Source organism: Radiomyces spectabilis (assembly GCF_025331425.1).
Source record: "Radiomyces spectabilis strain NRRL 2753 chromosome Unknown BYT42scaffold_13, whole genome shotgun sequence".
NCBI lineage: Eukaryota > Fungi > Mucoromycota > Mucoromycetes > Mucorales > Radiomycetaceae > Radiomyces > Radiomyces spectabilis.
The window spans coordinates 144,669-166,502 of NW_026251938.1; the positions used below are offsets into that span (position 1 = coordinate 144,669).

Sequence of the window (21,834 nt, forward strand, 5' to 3'; positions counted from 1 at the left end):
ACATGGTATCTTTTTTTTTTTTTATTTTATTTCTTGCGAGGTCGCAGAAAGACGTGAACGTGGGGTAGTTTGCGAACACTTTGAGTGATGGGCGGATTCACAAAGTAAATCCATTCCCATGCTTCACTGCCGTAATGATCTTCTAATATTTCTTTCACGTAGGTTTCTTGCAAAGGAGCACGAGACCAAATCAAAATATGCTCGATGCCGGGGGCGGCGGGATACCGAAAATCATTCGGAAGCACAATCACAGCAGGGCGATCAGGATCGCCATCGTGGGCAGGAAAATGAAGCTTCTCCTTCAAGAGAAAGTTTTCAATGGAGCCGTAGGTCTGAAGAGTGTCTTGTATCCACTTTTTATACACTTGTTCCTCTTCGTAATTGCGACGCAGACTGGTTACTTGGTTGGTCGCTGTCAAATATAATAGGTTACCATGACTGTTCCAAAAAAAAAAAAAACTGAGAATATGAGCAATGTGATAGTTACAGACATAATGACAAATATCCTCCCAAGAATAGGAATAGGCAGGTTTGACATTGCTGACATCGACAGGTGGCGGCATGAGTGAGCTGTTGAGATTGGTCTTTTTGACCCTATTTCAATCGAAATTTTAAACATTTTTTGTATTTCCTTTTTCTTATTGGTTGGTTCAAGTTGTGTGACGCTTTTGCCAATCGCATGGAAATGCCGATTGCTCCTGCTCCAAAGCGGCTATTTCCCAATTTTCTATTTTCCGTCAGCCAACGGTTTGCGTCTACGAAATTAACAGCATTGGCAATGGATTCCGCAGCGGAAGAGCATCCTGACAGAGAAAACGTACCCGAAACACAGACAGACGATACGGAAACAGCAGGGGAAACAGAGCCTGCTGTTTTCGTTGAGCGTAAGAGAAGTCAGTTTTCGTACAATGCCAGTGCGCTGAGACAGAGAACGAAATCCACCGACAGCAAACCGACATCATCACGTTCATCGAGTTACACTGCCGATGCCGGTACCACCGGGGCAACATCCACAGGAACAAACACAGGAGGTGGTGGTGGCTTCTATGAGTGCAATATATGGTAAGCCGTCCACCCGTTCACTTTTGAATTATTTCATTTTTTTTTTTCTGTCACTTTGCAGTCAAGGATAACTTACAATTGCTTTTTATCTAGTTTTGATACCGCGATTCATCCTGTATTAACACTGTGTGGTCACTTGTTCTGGTAAGTGGAATCATTGAATGGCAGCGCTACTTGGTGCTCTCTCGATCTATGCTTACTAGCGTCTTTTCCTCCCATTCAGCTGGTCTTGTCTTGGTCAATGGTTATATGCGCAGGCTCGCAACCCAACTTGCCCAGTGTGCAAAGCTGGATGCGGCAAAGACAAGGTGATTCCCATATACGGTCGCGGTCAAGAAGAAAAAGATCCTAGGTAACTGCTCGCTGTCATGGTGAGGCATTCGGAAATCACAGCCACTGACCCTTGGGATAATTGTATATAGGGAGGATCCATCGATACCCACTCGTCCTGCAGGACAACGTCCACCACCCGTCCGAGATCCCAATCGACCAGCTACATCCTTTTTTGGTCAACCATTACGGGGGGCCACCTATAACGCCGGAAACGTATCCATTGCAGCTGGATTCGGATTATTTCCCTTTTCTATTGCTTTTGTAAGTAGCGTCCTTACATCAGTTGAGCAGAAAGAAACTGGAATTGGTTTTTAACAACGTATGACATAGAATTTCCCTATGAACGGTGCGAATCAAGGAACGCCTCAGAGTGCATTTATGTCTCGATTAGTACTGATGCTTATTATGTTATTTGTTGTTGCCGTAATTTTTGCCTGAAAAAAAAAAAAAAAGAATGAACCCAAAATATTCAAAGAAACGAAAAATTAAGAAAAACAAATTTGTTCATATGATGAGGGATATTTTTCAACGGCATCACGGGTGTTCATGCGTGATGTCACATTGGCATGGTGGGTGGAATAGTTTATACAGCATCACGGCTGTTGATGCTTGGTATCGTTGTTTCGACTTTTTCGATTTCATCAACCTTCAAGTGTCCACTGCGGACACTGTAGCTTAATTTCTGTGCTGGTGTTAATTGACGCTTACTCTTTTTGGTCTTTTTCTGAGGACGAATCAAAGCGACTGGGCTCGGCGAACTGTGAATAAGCGACGTTGAAACACTTCCCATCAACATTCTAAAGCAAACCGTTGAGCAACTTAAGGTGAACTGATACGAAAGAACAAAAAATGGGCCTACCCTTTGAAAGCACCTCTATCTCTGGCGCCACAGATAACCATTGTAACGGGAAAGCTAGATATCTTGATGGATCATCACTACGTTGCTACCCACATTGACCATCTTTTTCGGTTTCTTACCAAGTCCAGTAGCATTTCTTTGACGGGACCTGCCATGACATGGACCTTGATACTGATATTATACAGTAGCATGGTGCCCAATATTTCACGCACCTTGGACATGAGCCGCTTCGAGTTCCGGTCAAGCTATATAGGATGGTTATAAGAAAGCGATCTTTGCCCAGATCATCATGAAAACAAAAACAAAGCAAAAAATACAAAATACCCACAGCTTGCCAAAGCCGCTTTTTCTCGACAGGGTTTAATTCAGCGATATCTTTGTCTGTATGAATGACGTTGGCCAAATGAATTTCATCGCCACTGCGGAGTAAGGTGCCCATCGACCATTGTGTTGCATAGATACTTTCATCGCCAAAATCATAAGCGATCAAATACTTTCTCGATTTCTTTACAAATTTTTCAGGAGCGTGGCCGTACGAAAAGCTGACAATGACTCGGTCCGGCAGTGTCAATACCTCGGTTGGATCGGTGAAAACCAATTCCGAGGGGCGCTTTGTGGAATTGGTATCAACGGCCGGCGAAAAGTCCAAGGCAGATTGCATATTGAAGTCATTGTCCAAGAGAATCTGGCGATTCCGTTCTGTGGTTCGGAATAACTCTGGATCGCGTAGATAGAGATCTTCTTCAAACTCATCGGAGCTAGAGTCGTCGTTGGCTGACTTGGCATCGTTGAGCGTGTTGGGTTCCGGTTGAGCGATAATAACGGCTGGTTTTATGTTTTGACCGTTTTTGGTATCGCGGTTAAGGTGAGCAATTTCCTGGGCCAGCATGGCATCCAATTCCAGGCTCGTTGTGGTATTGGCATTCTGTTCGAGAATGAGTTGTGTCACGACCATCTGGCGCTTGCATGGAGGCGCTTATGTGTCTCTTACCTTCATTGTCTCAATGAGCAACACGAGAAAAACAAAAAGTGTGCCTATTTCGATAAAAGAGAAAAAGGACACCAGGAAAAGAAAAAATAAGAGAAAAAAAAAAGATGATAATGCGCGTTTATCAGGAATACCCCCACCCCAGCAACGCGTGCTGCTCTTAGCTGCTATTATCGTAATAAATAGAGTGTCACCGATGTGATTGATAGCAATGTGCTTAAAAAGGACAAGGACGAGACCAAATCGCGCAAAGCTGACAGTTCCGTGGAACGGTCAATGACTTCATCGTCCAGTGGCTGACTGACCCGTCAGCTAATCATATGAACCAAAAAGGAGACGAAACATATTATTTCCATTTTCAGTGTAGATCAGAGATCTATGCATGGACTAACAAAATGACTTTCGACGTTTTTACAAGCACAATGATAAAACGACCCTTTGGTATAAAGTACCCATTTTCAGGTACGTGGACGGAATAAATTCCGCTCGAAAATTGTCTCGTTTTACCGATATCATGCAAATGTAAAAATTACCTCACTTCCGATCCCTGGCGAAAGAAATGACCGATATCTGTAAACCGGGTTGTTTATATTAAACGAAATTACTTTGCACCATGACAGACTATTTGTGCTACAGATGAGCCAGGGAAACTCGTCCGCTGTCATTCAGGCCCTTCACACATATGTTAGATGATGTAGTCATGTTTCGGTGATATGTGGTATCTGTTGGCTTTCCTTGTGAACAATAAAAAATAATAAACTTTGGAGCTGATGCTTGATTAGGGCAGAAAAAGAAGATTCATCTGCTTAGTTTACTGTGAACGATTATTGTTTTTTGGTTTTTTGAAAATGAAGTATCATGCAAAAGCACCATTTCGGTCTGCGCCATTCCTTTTTTCGGAACAGCTGTCATATGACCACAGCAAATTTCAATTCTCATGCGGTCGGTTTTTTTCTTTTTTTTTTTTTTATTCTTCTCCTTCCAGTTTACTTTGTCGAACTATTTTTTTTTCCCTTTTTCGCTCTTCTTTTTTTTCCGCTTTTCCTCCTCAGTCAACATATCTCTATTGACCTTTGTACTCTGGAGCTGACACATAACCTTGTTATGGGGTTAAAATACCGTACCTATCTGGAAGGCATCACCATCTATGGATGTCACAAGTGCAAAACACACCTATCAACAGAGGAAAGCATCATATCCAGTGTAAGCTTGTCGTCAACCCCCATCAACCGCAGCATCCTCCATATAAAAGATTCGTTCATTACCAACCATCCCCTATCCGTCGTTTTTAGCAATTCCAAGGCCAGCACGGACAAGCATATCTCACCGATAATGTGTACGGATATTCCCCCAGGATTACGAGACTGATATTTTTCTCGATGAAGTTGTGCTTACTGCTTTTCTGACCTACTAGGGTGAATATCACCAGAGGCAAAGCTGTGGATCTCGCCATGGCGACAGGCATACATACGATTCGAAATATTTCATGTGCAAAGTGTGATACGGTGGTAGGATGGGTTTATGTAAGTACAACGTTTAATCTGATGGCAACCATGTCGACGGCTCTCATCAGTGATAGATCAAGGCGTTCAATGAAGAGAACCGATACAAGGAGGGCAAGTTTATATTAGAATCTAAAATGCTGACCACAGTAGACTGAACAATAGAAAAAATGACGTGGGAAGGGGACTCTTTTTTATGTACACGACTTCTATTTCCTATTTCTAGCTTTTTTTTATCGCTCATCTGTTGGTTTCCAACTTGCACAGTTTGTTGATGAACTGTTCACTTTGTATTTTTTTTTCAACTATTTTCTTTCAATATCCAAATGCATCGACCTCTACCAAGAGTTGGCTTGTTCCACTTCTTCCAGCTTTTTCGCATGTTTGTTTACCGCCTGCAAAAGATGTCCAATTTTCAATTTATCGCTGTCTAAAGCCAGCTTTTTGCCATCGCCTAAAAAAAAAAAACTCATCAGCTTTATACCATTCCGCATGCTTATCTGGTCAACTTACGATAAACAACTTGAATGTGGGAAGCTGCCTTGGGATCAGGCAAAATGTCGGTGGTGATTTTCAGGGTGGGGTTCATTTTGCGAGCTTCATTGGTATTAACTCGATTGAGGAACAATCTGTTACCCGGATACTGTTCTGTTAATGGACCGTTGTGAATGTATCACATAGTTGGTTTTTTTGGCATTACCTGGATGATTTGGAGGCAACGTTGTAGGGTGATAATGCCACCTTGATCTCGTTGATGTGTCTCACCAGCATGTCGTTTGAGCTAACCAGGTTCTCCTGGCCTCGAAAACTTTTTGCTTGAAAGTAAAAATTAATGGCGGAACCTGAATTGGGGGTGACGTTGAACAGGGTGGGTTTGAAGAGGTGCTTCCCTGAAGGTAAAACGCCGCTTCATCCAATTGCTGTACATACCATACAGCACATAGTTCCTCCCATTTTTTGGAAGAGGAGTCATTGGGTAAAGCAATCCATTATGAACAGGACCTCGATTTGCCGGTGATCCCCTCTCAAGTATGAACTGCGCTCCTTATCTGAATACATCAATAGAATAGGAACGGTCTCTGTTGGTGCTGACAGTTGGAAGTACGAATCAATTCAAAGAAGGAAAAGCTGCTGCAGCCTTTTAGCATGCAATTAAAGATACAGCGCAAGCAAATGATGCTCCCATATGCGTCGGTATTGCGCCTACAATAAACTACATGATGTTTATTGAGCTTTTCAAAAAAAAAAAAAAATTGGCATTGTCGAGTTTGCTATTATCAATCAAATCGCTTTTGAAGTTTCATTAGACTCTATAACTTTCACTCGTGTAATTCCATGGCAATAGTATTTTATACGACTTATCTTGTGCGATCTTAAATATAAAGATGGCACTGTTGCGAAACGATTCTATTCGGCTTCTGTTTGTTTGCTTGTTGTTTTTATGCTACGCAAAGCCTCAATGAAAGTTGCGGATTCTTTTTATTGCCAAATAAGTACCAGAATCAGCCAAGGGCTTGGATGAAATCATTGTACCTGAGATGGTGCATTGACATCATCTGCCAATTTCCAATCCCAGCAAAAAATAATCGGGCTCAGTAACTTTTTCAAGTTTTTTACTTGTTCGTCGCAACCGGGTTATTTATTTTTCTTTATCATCAGATCAATCAGAAGGAATAAACCCCTTTCAGATGCCGGGATAATCGGAGAAAAATGAATGCTGAGCCGTAGTCTCGTAAGGGTGCGGATCCCGCTGTGTAGAAGCCATAGTTTTCCCGAAATTCGACGTGGCACTCTCATTGGCCCAAAACCATTTCACGCTTTGACTATTTCTTGCCATGCGACCCAAAAATGTAACAGAATCTTGGCGCTTTTGAAATTGTATTGGCTTTTTGCTCGAGCCTAAACCGCTGTAAATTTTTTTTTTAATTCTTTGCTCTTTTCTTTTCTTTCCCTAATTACTATGGTTATGTACATCAATATTCTTTGGATAATATGTTTACTCATATTTATCATTTCTCTTCTCTTACTGGTAAGACGAAGACGACAACACCGAAAAGGTAAAATAGGGGCTCTCTTTTTTTCTTAAATGGCATAACCAGCATTACTGTGATGACTCATGGACTTACCATTTTGTCACGTAGCCATGTTACAAGCGAATGCGGCAAGCAATAATTTCCTAGTGAACCATACAGTTGTGAATATGCCCAACGGTGCGATGGGAGGTTCGTCGTTACCACCTTACAATCAACCGGCACCATACCCTAGTGGCTATTATCCAACGCCACCCAATCATTCGACATCGCAAACAGTGTACAGCCCACCACCGTTGCCAGCTACCAGCCACGACCCTGAACTTGCTCCACCACCGCCATCATATCAAGATTATACAAAGGACACCCGCATATAGATGAATGGGCAGATACATTTTCATACCAGTGACCACTTGTCGGCAAAATGGTTATGTGACCTTCATATCCTTCACCACAAAACATCATGCATCCCCCCTTTTTGCATCACTTGCACTACGACTACCGTCTGTTTTTAATCCGTTGATGGCAGTATCCGTATATATCTATCTCCCTATTGTAATATTATTTATCTTGAATAAAAAGGGTTTCTCTATCTGTAGGAAAGCTTACCTCCCTACTCTCCATCGTTCGTTAATTCCGTCGCCTCAGCCATCACCATTTGAATCGCATTGCACCAATGGCACCTTTGCAGCGCCACTGAAATAGCTGGATGCCAAAATCTAAATTATGGCATTGTGTTTGATAGCCGCTGCGGTATATAATATATTTTCGATCCATCACTGCGCCCTGCATACAATTGCATGAAAAGAAAAAAAAAAAGAGTGGCAAAACATGATTTTATCACCTGTTATTTCTGTGAACTGCAGTATATTCTGTGCGTGTCATCGATGCTTTGGACCACATTGGTGCTTGCCTTGCTACGCGACATAAATGAGTGGCTACCAAAACCTGGACAACAGCGTTTTCTCAAACTAAAAATAATATGTATCACGTCATGCGACCACGTGAAACTGATGACCTGATGCAAGTGTGTCTTGTCGCAATGTTAGCTTGCGCTTTTTGACTTGTATTATTTTATCACCAAAATACCAATTCATTTCAACGCTTCTTATGTCAATTTGACACGTCCAAATAGCGCTCAAAGAAAGGCAATGAAGGAAAAAAAAAACGACTTCTGCAACCAGCTGAAATCGATGGTTTTATCAGTATAATTGACGCCGCCTTCGGATTTATATTTCTTCTTGAACTGGAAAAGAAAAAGAAAAAAAAAGAAAAGAAAAGCAATTTCGAGATGGCCGCGCAGACCATTTGGTAAAGAAGCTAAAAGAGTACGGGCCCACTGCGGCGCAAACACGCATAGAAAGCGTCGGTTGTGTGGGTGTGGTCACTCATCGTTGAGATCTTGACTGTGACTACTGCTCGAATACATTGCAGGTGATTATGTCTCCTCGCTCTCATGCTGACTCTCCCTTTGCAACCATGTCTCAAGCCAAAGAAGAAGACAGACCTGTATGTCATTGGAACGATTGCTCGTTAAAGTTTGACGATCACACCGCTCTGGCGACTCATTTATCAGAAGGTACAAATTTTTTGGACGCACTTCTCTTCATCGTTGGATGTTATTGTCGTAACGAAATTTGTGCAGACCATGTCGGTTGGAAAAAGCCAGAGTATGTTTGCGAATGGACCAACTGCAGTCGGAAAGGCATGAAGTGCCACAGTCGATTTGCCCTCATGATGCATCTGCGGATACACACAGGAGAAAAACCATTCGAGTGCACATATCCAGGTTGCGGCCAAAGGTAAGACGGGCAATAGAGTGGGTCAAAAAGCACCCCAACTTGGACTTTTTGAGCCACTAAGCGTGAATGTTTTTGGGGCACTGCTCAGCTTTAGTCGCCAAGATGCGTTGATGAAACATCACCGTAGCGAGCATAATCAAAACGAACCATTGTCATCACAACAGAATAGGAAAAGAAAGAGAAAACAGAGACGCGAAGCATTTGAAGAAGATCCACAGATGCTGTTGCCCCTATCAAGTGATGATGAATCGTCCGCCGCCACCGAAGAGCAGAAATACAAATTGGCGAAAGCCAAACTGCGGTACATCCTCAGAGAGCATGAAATGCTAAGCGACGAGCTCACTTCGGCACAAAGAAAATTGAAACGGTTGCAGACCGAACGAAAGATTCTGTTGGAGGCATTGGTATCGGCCGAACACTCCACAGAGGATCACGATGATATGGATGAGGAGCCATGATTTGATGTTTAAATGAGAAAAAAGAAGAATCTGTCTATTTTTTTTTCTTTTTGTAGAGGAAAAAAATAATAATACAAGTATACCATTCCATATAACAGTAAAAACTAAAAAAAAAAATATGAAAATGCTTGAAGAAATGATAACAAAACATGAAAAGGAGGTCTATGTTGATGATGATTCTTGCTGTTGTTCATGATGAGCTTTGGCAAAAGTGGCGGCGACAATGAGAGGAAAGACCAACGAGGCTTCAGCGTACACTTTGACCATGCGACTGCCTGCCTTGATTTTACCCCATGACACGGCTTCATCTGGACGAGCGCCGGCGTCACTGCCATCGTATTCCTGGGCGGTATTAATATATACGGCAAAATCCGCCCCGTTTCGCATCAAATTGGCATTGCAAATGTGATGCTTGATAATACCACCTCCCAGAATGATCATACCCGTCTTCTTGGCGAAAACGGCTTCGTTGTTCATATTGCGAATGTCCGCAGCAATATCCACAATCAATCCGGGATTTCGGAACGAATGAAAGTAAATCATATCGCCGAGGGAGCCATCCGTAATAGCGGGACAATACACAGGGATATCATTCTTTGCACACCAGTAATAGATACTGGACTCGTCATTGATTTCCTCGCCCAAGCGTTTGATCATGGCGGAAGGCGTCCAAATCTTATCCTGTATCGATGGTGAGGTGAGTTTCTCATGCAAACCGAAGGTCGCCTAACGTGGCCAATCTTTTACCTGTTCCTTTTGTTCCTGCAACATTTTATCCAAAATGGGAATGATCCAATCTTCGAATTTACAATAGTTGTTGTTGGGCACCAGCAAATTGCCAATACGGTTCAGACCCTGTTTACGCAGTTCGCTGCCTTTGAGATGAAAGTCGCCCAGATAGGTCGGGGCAAGGCATTTGATGAAATCCTCCTCAACGCCACCGGCCGTGGCCACCACCACATCGACCATCTTGTGCTGGACCAAGAATTTGATAATTTCACGCACACCCGAAGACACCAAGTTTGACGTGTAACCGAGAAACACTTTACACTTTGTATTCTTTCGCACTTGCTCATCACGGTAATCTTCAGACTCGTCTTCCGCAATCGGCTCGTCCGACAAACGCCATTTACGCTAACAAAAAAATAAGCGCCATAAACATGAATATATAAGTCATACTTCCTAATGAATTCAAGTTTCTGTGCTCACCATGTTCTCAATGATATCGATAGCTTCACCCAAACCACTGGCCTGGAAGCCCATGGCTCGGTAACTGCCCAGGAGATCCGTCAATGACAAGCGCTGGTTGAAATCGGGACCGGTGATAAGCACTGCATCGTCGGGCATCTCGACCGATTTCACAAACACGGCATCCTCGGCACCCGTGGGATTGCCCGAGGCGGCATTATTGGCGTTGCTGCTCATTGAGATGAAAATTGAACAAAAAAAAAAAAAAAGAAATGCTGGGTTTTTTTTCTATTGTCCTGGAAATCAAATCACCCAACTGTGACCGCATAATTTAAACTTGCAAACTTCAATAATCGAGTGATCCTATTTGTATTGTTTACATTGGGCAGCACTGATCATGTCGACTGAAAGAATAGCAAAGAAGTTCCAAGTGTTTTTGGTGATGATTGATCAGATATGCTGCGGGGCCATGCACAGTGCAAAAATGAGTACGATAAAAAAAATGACAGTATGGCTGCCGCGGTAGCTTTTGAATTTCCTTGATCTAATCTTAATACGACAATGGCCTTCTCCACAATCATGATGTTGCATGAATTCATCAAGTACCATATAAACAGGTCCCCTGGCTGCTTCATTCATTGCTGTTGACTCTATTCATTCTAAACAATGTCGGTTCTGATGAAATGGAGATGTTTTCCTCAACAGTTTTCAAACGCCGACGGGTCAGTCACTGACTGGCCACAGCACAGCGCTTTTTTTTTTCTTCTTTTCGCGCACGCCAAAGCAAACCGACCAGCCCAGTTAATTTGAGGGGATCTACAGCAACATGGGTATCGTGGAAAAGATTCAGGACATTGAGAATGAAATTAAGCGTACTCAAAAGAACAAAGGTGAGAATGGAGTCGATGTATTCGTGACTTGCACACTGTTGCTTACCCTACATGGAATCGTACAGCCACCGAGTACCATCTCGGTCTGTTGAAAGCCAAATTGGCGAGATACAGAGTGCAGTTGATCGAAGGCTCAAAGACAAAGTCTGAAAAGGTACATTTTTGCAACAGCTTTAAATCGCCCAAGTCGGGAATGACGGTCCTGATAAACCAGGTTGTTGTAGGGTGAAGGTTTCGATGTCATGAAATCCGGTGACGCTCGTGTGGTCATGATCGGCTTTCCTTCGGTCGGTAAATCCACGCTTCTTTCCAAGTTAACCACCGCCGAATCCGTTGCCGCAGCATACGAATTCACCACGCTTACCTGTGTCCCCGGTAAATTCACTTATAAGGGGGCCAATATCCAATTGCTCGATTTGCCCGGTATCATTGAAGGTGCCTCCCAGGGTAAAGGTCGTGGTCGTCAAGTCATTGCTGTCGCACGCACAGCCGATGTCGTTTTAATGATGCTCGATGCTACCAAAGCTACGCCTCAAAGGTGAGCGTCATCTTCTTTTTCAATAATGATCCATCGTTTCCTCGCTCACGCTGTCGTACTTTCTGTAGAGAATTATTGGAAGCTGAATTGGAAGCGGTTGGTATCCGATTAAATCAAGGTTTCCCCAATGTTTCTTTCAAGATCAAAAAAGCCGGCGGTATTAGCTTCAACGCTACAGTAAAACTTCACTATCTTGATCAAAAAATGGTGCAAAACATTTTACACGATTATAGTACGTCCTGCATATCGGTCAAAAAAAAAAAAAAAAGAAAAAAGGGCAAACACTAACATTGGTTTTCTTTGACTGAATAGAAATTTTCAATGCGGATATTGTGATTCGCGAAGATATCACTGTGGAACAATTCATTGACGTGGTGCTGGGCAACCGACGATACATCAAGTGCATTTATTGTTACAACAAAATTGATCAGATTACCATGGAAGAAGTGGATCGACTGGCGCGAGAACCCAATACAGTGGTGGTATCTTGTGAAGATGATCTCAATTTGGATTATCTCGTGGAACGCATCTGGAAGGAGTTGAACCTGATGAGAGTATACACCAAAAAACGAGGCGACTATCCCGATTTTGAAGATGGTTTGATTGTGCGTAACGGAGCTACCGTTGAACACGTTTGTCACGCTATTCATCGAAGCTTAGCAAGCACTTTTCGTTACGCTTTGGTCTGGGTAATTTCTTTTGTTGTCAAAAATGGTATTGTTGGATGTACTTTGACCGATTGTGTTCTTTGGTTTTAATTTAGGGTACATCAACCAAACATAATCCTCAACGAGTGGGTATCAATCATCAAGTGCACGATGAAGATGTTGTTCAAGTGGTGAAAAAATAAACAAGTACAGTAATATAATAATAATAAAAAAGGAAAAATGGGATATTATATTTTACTATAAATGTAATAAGAAAATAGTAAGGTCGATGGATATCTGGAAAGAGAAACATCTACTTTAGTAAATGATTGATTCGTGAATAACAGTTTTGCTTGCAAAAGGAATATCTTGATGAAATGCTGTTTCAATATATGCAGTTCCGATTATGCTTGAGAAGCCATTTCAGTCAGTACGACGACTTCTTGATGTTGTTTAATCTCGAGCTTGACGGGTTTATCACCATTGGTTCGTTGCAATGCCTTTTCGGTGCATTGAAGTTCAGAAGGATGCGTAGTGACTATTTAAAAAAGGGAACCAAACGTCAGTACAAACTGATCAGTATTTCTTATGGAACGACTTACCCCAATGAATAGCGCATGCCACCAGTGTTGTATCCTATTTACCATTATGAGAAACCAAAGAAAAAAGACGACATTTATAGAGTGCGTCCACTTACCAAGGTGGACATGGTAAGAGCAATCAAACCACGTTCTGCGCCCTCCATAACAACCATCAAGATGTAGTTAGCAGCGACGGTGATCAGAGAAATAAGAACAGCGATGGTGCTGCGCTTGGCCATGACGTGAAGCGAGGAGGCGTGGCGTGTGGTTTGCTGGGCTGTATTGGGGAACAGGCAGAACTTGATAAAGATGCCCAAGTACAAAAAGTTCATGAGGATATCGTAGCTTAAAACGGAGATGGAGGCCGGCAACTGGAAGCCAATGGTGCAGTGATAAGGGAACTCATCATGGACAAGAGCGACGCGATAGACAATCATCAAGATCATAAGACCGAGATACGGCGTCAATAAAACGAGATTAAAAATATACAACGGTGATTTGAATCGGGAAGCATTCGGTACAGAAATAATGTAGATCTAAAGGTCATGTCAAAATATTAGTGTGAGAAAAGAAAGAGGCATCTCCTGAAAAATAGGTTGCTTACCTTTTCGATAAAGTAAAGGTACAAGATCATTTTGGTAAGAGTATAGACAAAGACACAGTTGAATAAACCAAGAATGCAAGAGATGTAATTTCCGTTATTGGTACTGATGAGCATACAGCTGATCAGATTGAAAGCCCAAGTAAGACCATAGAGCACGAGAAGCAAACTTCGGATATAAAGCACAGGACCATCGATACTCGCCACTTTCCGGCCAAACACGAGAGAGATGGCAGTGATACAAGCAACACTGACGATTTCAGAAATAATTTCCTGATTATCCGGTGAATACATGGTCTATATAGATTGTATTGTGCGTTGGACTTTAGTTTGGGTTCTTTTCTTGATGAAATCTGAAGAGAAGCAGTGGGAGGATGGGCGTACGATCGATTGGCATTTTCTCTATTTTTAAAAAAGAAAAATGACGGGACTATTACGTTGACTCCTTTTTTTTCCAGTGACAAGGAAAAAATAAAGGGTACACCAAACTAGGGAGAATGGAGATGCCACCAAAGAAAAACACAGTGGGGAAATGATCCGGTGTGCGTTTTCGAGGGTACCGTTACAATTAGGAGCGGACAAGGGGGAAAGCACAAGGGAAACAAGGGGAAAGAAAAAATGGTGTGGGGAGCACTCGAGACACACTCTGTCTCTTTTTTTTTTACCTTATCAGACAACTGTCGATTGTTGCCATCAAACCTTAAATTTGGATTTTTTGATGACAGCTCAATGCTGAAAATAAAAAGGTACGCAAAGTCCCTCATCTTTTTTTTTCTTGCTGCAGGAAGTCCATTACAGAAGGAGCATGCTTACAAAACTTGTAATTGTTCTTATCATGTCCTACTACAATACTTGAGTGGTGTTTCAGCTTGCTATTGTCATGGTTTCTTGTTCCTCAGACAGGTTTTTTTTATTTCTATTTCTTATTACAACATGAATGCTGTACAAAAATTTGGCACATTTTTCCCTAATTTGATCTGCAATACCAAAATGGAAATCTTTCGAATTTTGCCTGTGTGACGTGCATTGATTGGGAAAAAGGGAAAAAAAAAAGGCACCGAGATGGCGCAATACAATTTGCAGTTTTTTTGAAAATGAGTCTGTGTAGAGATAAAGTGAATGTGCTCTTTGTGTGTCTAGGTAAGTCCCTAGTGGAGAATAAAAGGAAAAACATCATGTTGATTGACCGACGGGTGTTCATGAACAGGCAACATTTGTCGTTCTCCCATGGCCGAGGCGGTGTTTGCCGCCATGGTGAGGCAAAAGAACTTGCAGGACCGGTTTGGTGTTATTGATTCTGCAGGCACAGCAGCGTATCATGTAAGTCACACTCCACAAAAAGGGTTGATAGTCCACTCTTACCAACTTGATCGACTCTTTGCTAGGTTGGTGAAACGCCCGATAGTCGAAGTGCTGCGACTTGCAAAAAGCACAACGTACCTGTCAATCATCATGCTCGTAAAGTGCACAAGTCAGATTATAATCGGTTTGATTATATTTTGTGCATGGACACATCCAATCTCTCGGATTTAAAGGTAAGGAGAAATAAGCATAGACAACGAAAAGAGACGATGTGGGTCCGTTTGACTGATGATCTCTCTGGAATAGGCCATGGCTCCTGCCGGCACCACAGCTGTGATCCAATTGTTTGGTGATTTCGATCCCAACGGAGAACGGATCATCCAGGATCCTTACTATGGTGGTAGAGAAGGATTTGAACATAATTTCCAACAAGTAACAAGAGCCAGTGAAGGGTTTCTGAAGTCGCTCCGGATGTTGTAAAAAGAAGTCCATAGAAAATTTCAGCCATCCCCTCCTGAATACAAAAAAGGGATGGATGTCCAGAAGGGAGTTCTAGTCGCCCGTCTATGTCTGTTTAAACAGGTTCATTCCCGTGAGAAAAGGCAGTATTTTTTTTTTCCAAGCTTGCGCTTTCGGTTCTCCTTGAACTATAGAAAAAGAAACGCAAGATCCACGACAACCGAGAATTCACAAAATAAAGGGAAAAAAAACCAGAGATCTCATAACACTTCTATTATTCTGAAATTCAAAATGAAAACATGAAAATACAAATATACAGCAAAAAGAAATATCCTTAACGTTTGACCCTAAAAAAGAAAGAAATTGGAAAATGTGAATAAAAAGAGGCCTCTTTCTTTTTGGTGTTGATCCACTTACCAGGTATACTTCGCACGGGCCTTTCGCTGACCTTCCTTTTTACGTTCAACCACTCTTGGATCACGCGTGATACAGCCAGCTATCAATTTTTGTCCCGTTAGTATTGATTCGCCACATCAACCTCTTTTTCCCCTTTTTTTCTTTTTGGCAGCTCTTACCTTTACGTAAAGTAGGCTTTAATTCACTGTTGTGAATTAACAGCGCTTTGCCGATACCCAGCTTGATGGCTTGTGCTTGACCTAATACCGAACTTTTAGTTCCATCCTGTTTTCAGGCACATACAAGATACTTTGCTTCATCTTGCTTTTTTTTACACTCGAGGGTTTTTTTTTTTTTTTTACCTGTACTACCGCCACCGTTGACGACTACCCATACGTTGTATTTATCCATGTTTTCAGTGACTTGCAAAGGCCAAGTGACTTCTTCACGATCGACGGGGCGTTTAAAGTATGAATCGAGTTCCTGTCCGTTGACCAAAATCTTGCCTTCACCTTCGACGACCCAGCATCGGGCGGTAGACTCCTTTCTTCGTCCAGCGGCATAAGCTCGACCCAATTCATCCAAGGTGCGTACTTTGGCCACCTTTTCCTGAGTCGTATCGGAACGAACGTATGTATCCAAGACAAGTTTGACTTCCAAAGGCAAAGGCTGAGGCAACGATGCCAAAGCGTCGAGGTGACTGGTAATTTTACGCCACTGTGATGTCTTTAATGGAATGCCGAGCATTTCCGACATTTTATCGCGCAGCTTCCAAGCGTAGGTGGTGGAGGTTGCATCAGCCCCTCCCGAAGGTACAAATGAGGAAGGCAACGAGGCTTCGACGGGCTTGTGGTTGATGTGGCGTTTGTAAAGTACATCCAGGTCGATTAACAGATCGTTGTACTTGTAGTTGCCGGTAAAGTAGGAAAGGGAGTGAGGCTTTTCACGAAAGGTGAGCAAGTCATCCATGCCGTGATTGGGCGCAAATGTCGATGCTTGGGTGGTGGCATGACGGACCGAGTGGTTGGAAAGAATGGAGGAAAAAGCGTAAACGGTAGGAACGTGGAATCGCTTGGTGGTGGCTGGAACAAGGTTCGCAAGACCTCTTCGTACAAAAGCCGATGTGGCCATTCTTGTTATTTCTTTTTTTTGTTTTTTCCAACAACGAGGGGAAAAAAGTCCAACCAGGTGTGTGTGTATATTTTTACAGTTCCGCCACCCAAAAAGCAAACCCCCCACCCAGGGAATCCAAAGTCACACTTTTTCGGTGGCTTTCCAAAAATTTTGGGCAGCCCACATCGCTTGGAGGCCGCAGCTGCAATCTATCAGTTCATCATAATAGGCATTGAACGGATATGTCATATTTTATCAGGACAGTATTCTGTATTATTAATGTTGACATTGACATAACACATTTATATTGGTTTACAAAGAACTCCAACTGATCATTAAAGTTGAAAACGGTAATTCAGGGACGGTTTTGTTGACTGAGATGAAAATGCACCATTGGATATTTTATATTTGCCAAGTTAAAGATAGATAAAATGGCCTATTCTCTCTGAGCAATAAAATGTTGACCAATGTACAGCGCAACTTTAAACTTATGGCTGTGGGCTCGGTAGAGAAAAGCAGGCGGATGATGCCAGGCATATGAGTAAATGAAAAAGGTACTATAACAACTGCTAACAGCTGTAACTATGATACGTATCCAAGACTGTATGGGAAAAAGAGTGAGTGATAAATAATAGGAAATATTTACCCAGGAACAGTCCAGTATGCGTGAATAAATGTTAAATAGCAACAGTTAATGCTGTCAATAGTGGAGATCCTTTTAGAACGCCGCTCACGTAATTTTTTTGTCTAAGCCTGCGACCAGCGAATTTTCAGGAAAAAAGAGGCTCGCTTCGAGGTTCTGCATAGATCTACCTGAAAGGATATGCGTCCAAAGACACTGCGATCGTATAAACGCACCATGCGTGCTTACTCCACCGGTTTTGGATTTCGATCGCCTTACCAGATCTTACGTAACGTATTTCCCGCGCTCTTTGATTTCATCCATTGCAAGAAAAACTAATCCTTTGGCTTCATGTAGTGGACGGTGATTTTTGTCAGGCCGGTTTGGAACAAAAGATCTACCTCAAGGAGGAATTGCCGACAATTCTTTCAGATAACACAAGACCCTGTAAGTTGCTTTTCATGTAGTGTCAAAAGGTTCTCCTTATTCAATGGACTCCTTGTTGTAGTGGTGACCGAATGTACGTTGCAGGAATTACGAGACAAAGGCTCAGCTTTCACCGGTGCGGTTTTGGTAGCCAAGCGATTTGAACGACGACGTTGCAAACATCGAACACCTGTACCCAGTGCCCAGTGCATCAAGGAAATCATTGCCAAGGACAATCCCCACAATTACTGCGTTGCATCGCAGGACCCGGAACTTCGCAAAGCATTGCGGGAAATACCCGGTGTGCCTTTGCTCCACATCAAACAGAATTTCATCGTTCTTGAACCGCTCACACAAGTGACTCGCGACGAGATTCAAAAGGTACAGTTTCATCTTCTATCAAGAATTCTCTCCGTGGTAACAGTACTTAACGTTGTTTCTTTGACTACCTGCAGCGAGAGTATGAAAAGACATTACCCAGTGCGAAAGAGGCCGAAAAATTGAAAACCGCCAAACTTGTGGTGGGCGACAAACCACCAGAGGAAGTGGCGGCCGCGGCCAAGGAAGAACCCAAGCCCAAAAAGAAAAAAGTAAAAGGACCTAATCCCTTGAGCGTGAAAAAGAAGAAGAAGAAAAACCCTCCTCCACCGCCATCCAAAAAGAAGGATGGTAAAGTGAATGAACGAAAGCAAGTGGAACCCAAGAAAGACGCCGCCGATTCGAACGAGGGTGAAGCTAAGCAAGTGGAGACTTCCGCAGCTCAGCCAAACGAAAAAGACACATCAGAGGAGGCTAAAGTTGGCGAGAAGCGCAAAGAAAGCGAGTCAACGAACAACGTCGAAGGAAACGAGGAGCATCAAGTGAAGGATGGAGAGGCAGCGAAAAAGAAGCGTAAGCGTAACAGAAAGAAAAAAGCATCTAGCCACCAAGAGGATTCCACCAATCCCGATTTTGGCGCAGCCGGTTCGGACAAAGAACCTCCAACAACATTCACCAATCAAGACACTGTACATGAACAGCCATAATTCCAGAATACCATCCTTGCATACATATAAAAAATATAGATATTTTGACATATTAAAATTACATCTATGGAAATCTCTAATCAAGTGAGCTACCGGCCGTTCATTGTCTTCATTTTAACGAGATGAAGAGCTAATGCGAGAAGCGATAAACACACCGGCAATCACCACGCCAAGGAAAGCAATACTGGCTGGTAATAACATGTCTTTGGGTAATCCGAGTACAGAGGAAGCATCGTTGGCATCGGACGATGGCATCTCACGTGTATGCTGCGGCTGCGGCGACTGTGGCTGTTCCTCTTTGGGTTCTTCTTTTTCCAATGGTTTAGTTTCTTTGACCTCTTCCTCTGTTGCCGTCGGTTTTTCGGTGAATTCGGCAGGGGTAGGTGAAGGAATTGGGGTCGATGGAGGTTGTTCCTTGATGGCCGCACTGTCATGAACAAACAGTTTCACTCGGTCGCGACCCATCTTGCGCGCCAATTGCACAGCATCACGGATATCTGCATCGGAGGACATCAAGACTTCGTCATCTTCATCGTCCAAATAAGAGATGCTCAACCATTCATTGGATCCGTCATCGGCAGTTCCTGTAAATGCTAAATGTTCGGCAAGCACTTTGTGACGAACGATATCGAGTAATTGTTCATAATTGCCTGCAGGGGCTGCGAAGCGATGTGTTTTGCCGCCCATGGAGGTGAATTTGAAAGCAAATTCCGTGCTTTCTTTGGGTTTGGCCGAAGTCACTTCGGAATGCGATTCTTCGTGGTTCACCATGCTGGCCGATTCATTGGGCGTGATTTCGGAATAATCTTGAAGTTGTGAAAAGGAAGCAGAAGGTTCGGGAGAAATAGCATTGGTCGAAGGCTGAAGGGACGACAAGGGATCAGACGCCAGCGATTCTTCTTCACCTTGTTCCGCAGCACCAAAACTGTCCCAGAAACGACCCCACATCGGTCCTTCACCATCATTACCTTGGATGCTACTAATCTAAAGAAAAGAAGGCGTCATTGATAAGACCGATAAAAATGTTGCTCTGTTGGTAACACTTGAGAGTTTTACCTGTTCCAATGTGGCATAGGTCAACTTGAGGACGTCCACCACGCCGAGAATCGTTCCATTTTCGATAATAGGCAAGTTGAGGTAATGGCCATCTATTGGAGTCAGAATTTGATAAGTTCTTCTGCTTTTTCATGCCATCAACTATATGCTTTATGCTTTACCGTGCATGCGTCTCAAGGCTTCCATGATCGTCGTCTGAGGTGTAGCCGTGTCAGGATGAGGTGTCATGACGCGTACAACGGAGCAATTCTCTGGGTTCAAACCAGCTGCAATCACACGAAGCACCACATCCTTTCTATTGAACAGCGAGAAAAAAAAAACGATCAGCTTGTTTCCATTTTTGGTGGGGACATTCGCGCGCAACTCCAAGGGAACGTACGTGGTGAAGATGCCTGCCAGACCTTCTCGATCGGTAACGAGAACGGCAGTGGTGTGGTATTCTTTCATCAGACGTGCGACGTCTCGGACATTGGTTTTTAAATTGACTTCGGCAGGGGACGAACCATCCAGGACCGAGTTGATATCAGGGCAGGACATGCGTTCCCGCAAAGCCTCCATGTACTGAGCCAGTTGCACTGAGCTACCCGACCATTCCTTTTCCACGCCTTCCAAAGCGTCGTACAATTTACGTGATGATCCAAAAGCGCGTTCCATCTTATCCAAGGCCTCGTACAAACATTTCGTAATATCCAGCAAACCGAAAATATCGCCTTCTTCATTACATACCGGCTGCGGAATGAAATTAACGAAAAAAAAAAAAATGTCAGAACAATTTTTGTCAATCGACATGTTTACAGAGGTATGATTACAATGGCTCGTTTTTTGTTTTCACTTGTCACTTACCAAATGTCGGAATCCGCGCGATACCATCAAATTCAATGCATCGGTGGCAGAAGTATCTGCCGTCACGCACATGGGACCTTTGGTCATAATATGTCTCACCATCGTATTTCTGGACATGTTCACATAACCATGAGAAACAAAAAGGCCAGCAAGTATATTATCCGTGCAAGCTTACCGAGCATCGAGTGATTCGGCCACCATTCTGTAAGCAAGGTCTTTTGCCTAGTGATAAAAACACACATTAGTCTTACTGCGAGGGTTGTTTGGTTATTGTCAGGGGCGACTTGCAGTGAAAATGCCGCTCAAGTGTTCGTCTTCATCCACCACGAGAACGCAATCGCTTCGTTTGGCCGCCATGAGTTGAGCCGCTTCAATGACCAGCATGTTCTCCTTCACCGTCAATGCTTGAGCCGGTCGCAGAGCAGACACTGTGCCAGCGATTTTACGTGTTTGACGGATGCGCGTGGAGCCGGGACGCTTTTTCGACAGTTCTTGCTCCAACTTTTTACGGATAGCCTATCATAAAACAAGCAAGAGCATTAGTGGGATAGTATGCAAATATTGAAAAAGAATATAAGAAAGCAAAAAACGCACTTCGTCGCGTTTTGATTGACGCTGACGACTACCGTTGGTAGGGCTCTCGGAATGGTCCGTACGTGAAGTGACGGCGGATAACCGCGAAGAAGTAGCCCGTTTCGTTGACATGAGGGATAAGGTTCCAATAAAGCTACGCACACACGGATATACAAGCACACGTTATTCTTCGGTATTACACTATTTTTTTTTCCATTCGGTGAGTGGCTTGATTTGGTGCGACGGGAATAAGGGACCATGAAATCATCATTGCCATTCGATCGATTTTCGAGTGGCGACAGAACAAAAAAGAACCCATAAAGCAACCGAAATGAAAAAAACGTGGGGTGCTCAAGGATCGTCTTGCTTTGCAAGATGGTTGGTTGTTACAGGCACAAAAATACACATCTTTTTTTCTCTTTACGATATCCTCAGATACAGCTTACATATTGTCATGGTAATCTGTTGTTATTTTTATTATAAAGTGTGTCTTGCCCAAGTTTTCTTGGGTCCTCCTGGACAAAAGGGGTTCAAAAAGTA

At 43.0% G+C, this 21,834-nt stretch overlaps 14 protein-coding genes across 14 annotated transcripts; 7 read left to right on the forward strand and 7 right to left on the reverse strand.

The window, feature by feature from the left end:
• Window positions 1-26: 26 nt before the first annotated feature.
• On the reverse strand, window positions 27-563 carry BYT42DRAFT_595387 (uncharacterized protein; the record flags this gene model as incomplete). Its single annotated transcript, XM_051570845.1, has 2 exons — window positions 27-343; window positions 488-563. The coding sequence occupies 2 exons, from the start codon at window positions 561-563 to the stop codon at window positions 27-29; spliced, it is 393 nt and encodes a 130-aa protein (XP_051419518.1).
• A 215-nt stretch (window positions 564-778) lies between these two features.
• BYT42DRAFT_503076 (uncharacterized protein) lies at window positions 779-1,833 on the forward strand (the record flags this gene model as incomplete). Its single annotated transcript, XM_051564873.1, has 5 exons — window positions 779-1,062; window positions 1,156-1,206; window positions 1,286-1,414; window positions 1,485-1,656; window positions 1,726-1,833. 5 exons carry the CDS (start codon window positions 779-781, stop codon window positions 1,831-1,833), a joined length of 744 nt encoding a protein of 247 aa, XP_051419519.1.
• On the reverse strand, window positions 1,833-3,402 carry BYT42DRAFT_583781 (uncharacterized protein). Its single transcript, XM_051569812.1, has 6 exons — window positions 3,377-3,402; window positions 3,246-3,289; window positions 2,583-3,179; window positions 2,374-2,499; window positions 2,255-2,316; window positions 1,833-2,192 (listed from the first exon to the last, which is right to left on the reverse strand). The coding sequence occupies exons 2-6, from the start codon at window positions 3,249-3,251 to the stop codon at window positions 1,979-1,981; spliced, it is 1,005 nt and encodes a 334-aa protein (XP_051419520.1). The 5' UTR covers window positions 3,252-3,289; window positions 3,377-3,402; the 3' UTR covers window positions 1,833-1,978.
• A 944-nt stretch (window positions 3,403-4,346) lies between these two features.
• BYT42DRAFT_503266 (Yippee/Mis18) lies at window positions 4,347-4,902 on the forward strand (the record flags this gene model as incomplete). Its single annotated transcript, XM_051564889.1, has 4 exons — window positions 4,347-4,445; window positions 4,535-4,578; window positions 4,657-4,765; window positions 4,822-4,902. The coding sequence occupies 4 exons, from the start codon at window positions 4,347-4,349 to the stop codon at window positions 4,900-4,902; spliced, it is 333 nt and encodes a 110-aa protein (XP_051419521.1).
• BYT42DRAFT_103289 (uncharacterized protein) lies at window positions 4,847-5,608 on the reverse strand. The gene is made up of 3 exons (XM_051562068.1): window positions 5,445-5,608; window positions 5,258-5,373; window positions 4,847-5,198 (listed from the first exon to the last, which is right to left on the reverse strand). Exons 1-3 carry the CDS (start codon window positions 5,513-5,515, stop codon window positions 5,083-5,085), a joined length of 303 nt encoding a protein of 100 aa, XP_051419522.1. The 5' UTR covers window positions 5,516-5,608; the 3' UTR covers window positions 4,847-5,082.
• A 1,002-nt stretch (window positions 5,609-6,610) lies between these two features.
• On the forward strand, window positions 6,611-7,389 carry BYT42DRAFT_583792 (uncharacterized protein). Its single transcript, XM_051569813.1, has one exon. The coding sequence runs from the start codon at window positions 6,861-6,863 to the stop codon at window positions 7,149-7,151; it is 291 nt and encodes a 96-aa protein (XP_051419523.1). The 5' UTR covers window positions 6,611-6,860; the 3' UTR covers window positions 7,152-7,389.
• A 443-nt stretch (window positions 7,390-7,832) lies between these two features.
• Window positions 7,833-9,125, forward strand: BYT42DRAFT_583796 (uncharacterized protein). Its single transcript, XM_051569814.1, has 3 exons — window positions 7,833-8,353; window positions 8,420-8,576; window positions 8,665-9,125. Exons 1-3 carry the CDS (start codon window positions 8,215-8,217, stop codon window positions 9,032-9,034), a joined length of 666 nt encoding a protein of 221 aa, XP_051419524.1. The 5' UTR covers window positions 7,833-8,214; the 3' UTR covers window positions 9,035-9,125.
• On the reverse strand, window positions 9,126-10,465 carry BYT42DRAFT_647988 (deoxyhypusine synthase). The gene is made up of 3 exons (XM_051572725.1): window positions 10,244-10,465; window positions 9,782-10,168; window positions 9,126-9,715 (listed from the first exon to the last, which is right to left on the reverse strand). The coding sequence occupies exons 1-3, from the start codon at window positions 10,457-10,459 to the stop codon at window positions 9,197-9,199; spliced, it is 1,122 nt and encodes a 373-aa protein (XP_051419525.1). The 5' UTR covers window positions 10,460-10,465; the 3' UTR covers window positions 9,126-9,196.
• A 583-nt stretch (window positions 10,466-11,048) lies between these two features.
• BYT42DRAFT_595390 (developmentally-regulated GTP-binding protein 2) lies at window positions 11,049-12,500 on the forward strand (the record flags this gene model as incomplete). The annotated part of the gene is made up of 6 exons (XM_051570846.1): window positions 11,049-11,112; window positions 11,178-11,266; window positions 11,337-11,650; window positions 11,719-11,882; window positions 11,963-12,339; window positions 12,414-12,500. The coding sequence occupies 6 exons, from the start codon at window positions 11,049-11,051 to the stop codon at window positions 12,498-12,500; spliced, it is 1,095 nt and encodes a 364-aa protein (XP_051419526.1).
• A 201-nt stretch (window positions 12,501-12,701) lies between these two features.
• On the reverse strand, window positions 12,702-13,773 carry BYT42DRAFT_549003 (uncharacterized protein; the record flags this gene model as incomplete). Its single annotated transcript, XM_051566048.1, has 4 exons — window positions 12,702-12,835; window positions 12,900-12,933; window positions 12,995-13,414; window positions 13,483-13,773. 4 exons carry the CDS (start codon window positions 13,771-13,773, stop codon window positions 12,702-12,704), a joined length of 879 nt encoding a protein of 292 aa, XP_051419527.1.
• Window positions 13,774-14,554: 781 nt separating this feature from the next.
• On the forward strand, window positions 14,555-15,495 carry BYT42DRAFT_583801 (phosphotyrosine protein phosphatase I superfamily). The gene is made up of 4 exons (XM_051569815.1): window positions 14,555-14,619; window positions 14,687-14,799; window positions 14,865-15,014; window positions 15,088-15,495. Exons 1-4 carry the CDS (start codon window positions 14,574-14,576, stop codon window positions 15,259-15,261), a joined length of 483 nt encoding a protein of 160 aa, XP_051419528.1. The 5' UTR covers window positions 14,555-14,573; the 3' UTR covers window positions 15,262-15,495.
• BYT42DRAFT_583804 (ribosomal protein S9/S16-domain-containing protein) lies at window positions 15,496-16,828 on the reverse strand. Its single transcript, XM_051569816.1, has 4 exons — window positions 15,999-16,828; window positions 15,816-15,896; window positions 15,658-15,736; window positions 15,496-15,587 (listed from the first exon to the last, which is right to left on the reverse strand). The coding sequence occupies exons 1-4, from the start codon at window positions 16,765-16,767 to the stop codon at window positions 15,575-15,577; spliced, it is 942 nt and encodes a 313-aa protein (XP_051419529.1). The 5' UTR covers window positions 16,768-16,828; the 3' UTR covers window positions 15,496-15,574.
• A 744-nt stretch (window positions 16,829-17,572) lies between these two features.
• BYT42DRAFT_468909 (Fcf1-domain-containing protein) lies at window positions 17,573-18,438 on the forward strand (the record flags this gene model as incomplete). The annotated part of the gene is made up of 4 exons (XM_051563540.1): window positions 17,573-17,660; window positions 17,729-17,818; window positions 17,880-18,178; window positions 18,253-18,438. Coding segments are annotated over 4 exons (663 nt in total), but the record flags the coding sequence as incomplete, so codon positions are not given.
• Window positions 18,439-18,876: 438 nt separating this feature from the next.
• On the reverse strand, window positions 18,877-21,636 carry BYT42DRAFT_583815 (uncharacterized protein). Its single transcript, XM_051569817.1, has 8 exons — window positions 21,316-21,636; window positions 21,010-21,237; window positions 20,897-20,943; window positions 20,722-20,830; window positions 20,258-20,607; window positions 20,040-20,173; window positions 19,879-19,970; window positions 18,877-19,806 (listed from the first exon to the last, which is right to left on the reverse strand). Exons 1-8 carry the CDS (start codon window positions 21,424-21,426, stop codon window positions 18,937-18,939), a joined length of 1,941 nt encoding a protein of 646 aa, XP_051419531.1. The 5' UTR covers window positions 21,427-21,636; the 3' UTR covers window positions 18,877-18,936.
• Between the last annotated feature and the right edge of the window lie 198 nt (window positions 21,637-21,834).

Coding starts and splice junctions, on each gene's coding strand:
- BYT42DRAFT_583804 (XM_051569816.1), bottom strand. CDS start 16,767: ATGGCCACATCGGCTTTTGTACGAAGAGGTCTTGCGAACCTTGTTCCA. Junction 15,897..15,998: donor CAACGGTGGCGGTAGTACAG/GTAAAAAAAAAA, acceptor GTTCGGTATTAG/GTCAAGCACAAGCCATCAAG. Junction 15,737..15,815: donor AAAGCCTACTTTACGTAAAG/GTAAGAGCTGCC, acceptor AAAAATTGATAG/CTGGCTGTATCACGCGTGAT.
- BYT42DRAFT_103289 (XM_051562068.1), bottom strand. CDS start 5,515: ATGCTGGTGAGACACATCAACGAGATCAAGGTGGCATTATCACCCTAC. Junction 5,374..5,444: donor GTTGCCTCCAAATCATCCAG/GTAATGCCAAAA, acceptor TCCGGGTAACAG/ATTGTTCCTCAATCGAGTTA. Junction 5,199..5,257: donor CCACATTCAAGTTGTTTATC/GTAAGTTGACCA, acceptor TTTTTTTTTTAG/GCGATGGCAAAAAGCTGGCT.
- BYT42DRAFT_583815 (XM_051569817.1), bottom strand. CDS start 21,426: ATGTCAACGAAACGGGCTACTTCTTCGCGGTTATCCGCCGTCACTTCA. Junction 20,944..21,009: donor ACTTGAGCGGCATTTTCACT/GCAAGTCGCCCC, acceptor TTTTATCACTAG/GCAAAAGACCTTGCTTACAG. Junction 20,608..20,721: donor CGCGCGGATTCCGACATTTG/GTAAGTGACAAG, acceptor TTCATTCCGCAG/CCGGTATGTAATGAAGAAGG.
- BYT42DRAFT_583792 (XM_051569813.1), top strand. CDS start 6,861: ATGGACTTACCATTTTGTCACGTAGCCATGTTACAAGCGAATGCGGCA.
- BYT42DRAFT_647988 (XM_051572725.1), bottom strand. CDS start 10,459: ATGAGCAGCAACGCCAATAATGCCGCCTCGGGCAATCCCACGGGTGCC. Junction 10,169..10,243: donor TCGATATCATTGAGAACATG/GTGAGCACAGAA, acceptor TTTTTTTGTTAG/CGTAAATGGCGTTTGTCGGA. Junction 9,716..9,781: donor TGCAGGAACAAAAGGAACAG/GTAAAAGATTGG, acceptor CCATCGATACAG/GATAAGATTTGGACGCCTTC.
- BYT42DRAFT_583796 (XM_051569814.1), top strand. CDS start 8,215: ATGTCTCCTCGCTCTCATGCTGACTCTCCCTTTGCAACCATGTCTCAA. Junction 8,354..8,419: donor GGCGACTCATTTATCAGAAG/GTACAAATTTTT, acceptor AAATTTGTGCAG/ACCATGTCGGTTGGAAAAAG. Junction 8,577..8,664: donor TATCCAGGTTGCGGCCAAAG/GTAAGACGGGCA, acceptor GGCACTGCTCAG/CTTTAGTCGCCAAGATGCGT.
- BYT42DRAFT_583801 (XM_051569815.1), top strand. CDS start 14,574: ATGAGTCTGTGTAGAGATAAAGTGAATGTGCTCTTTGTGTGTCTAG. Junction 14,620..14,686: donor TGTGCTCTTTGTGTGTCTAG/GTAAGTCCCTAG, acceptor GTTCATGAACAG/GCAACATTTGTCGTTCTCCC. Junction 15,015..15,087: donor CCAATCTCTCGGATTTAAAG/GTAAGGAGAAAT, acceptor TCTCTGGAATAG/GCCATGGCTCCTGCCGGCAC.
- BYT42DRAFT_583781 (XM_051569812.1), bottom strand. Junction 2,500..2,582: donor AAAAGCGGCTTTGGCAAGCT/GTGGGTATTTTG, acceptor CATCCTATATAG/CTTGACCGGAACTCGAAGCG. Junction 2,317..2,373: donor AAGAAATGCTACTGGACTTG/GTAAGAAACCGA, acceptor TGATCCATCAAG/ATATCTAGCTTTCCCGTTAC.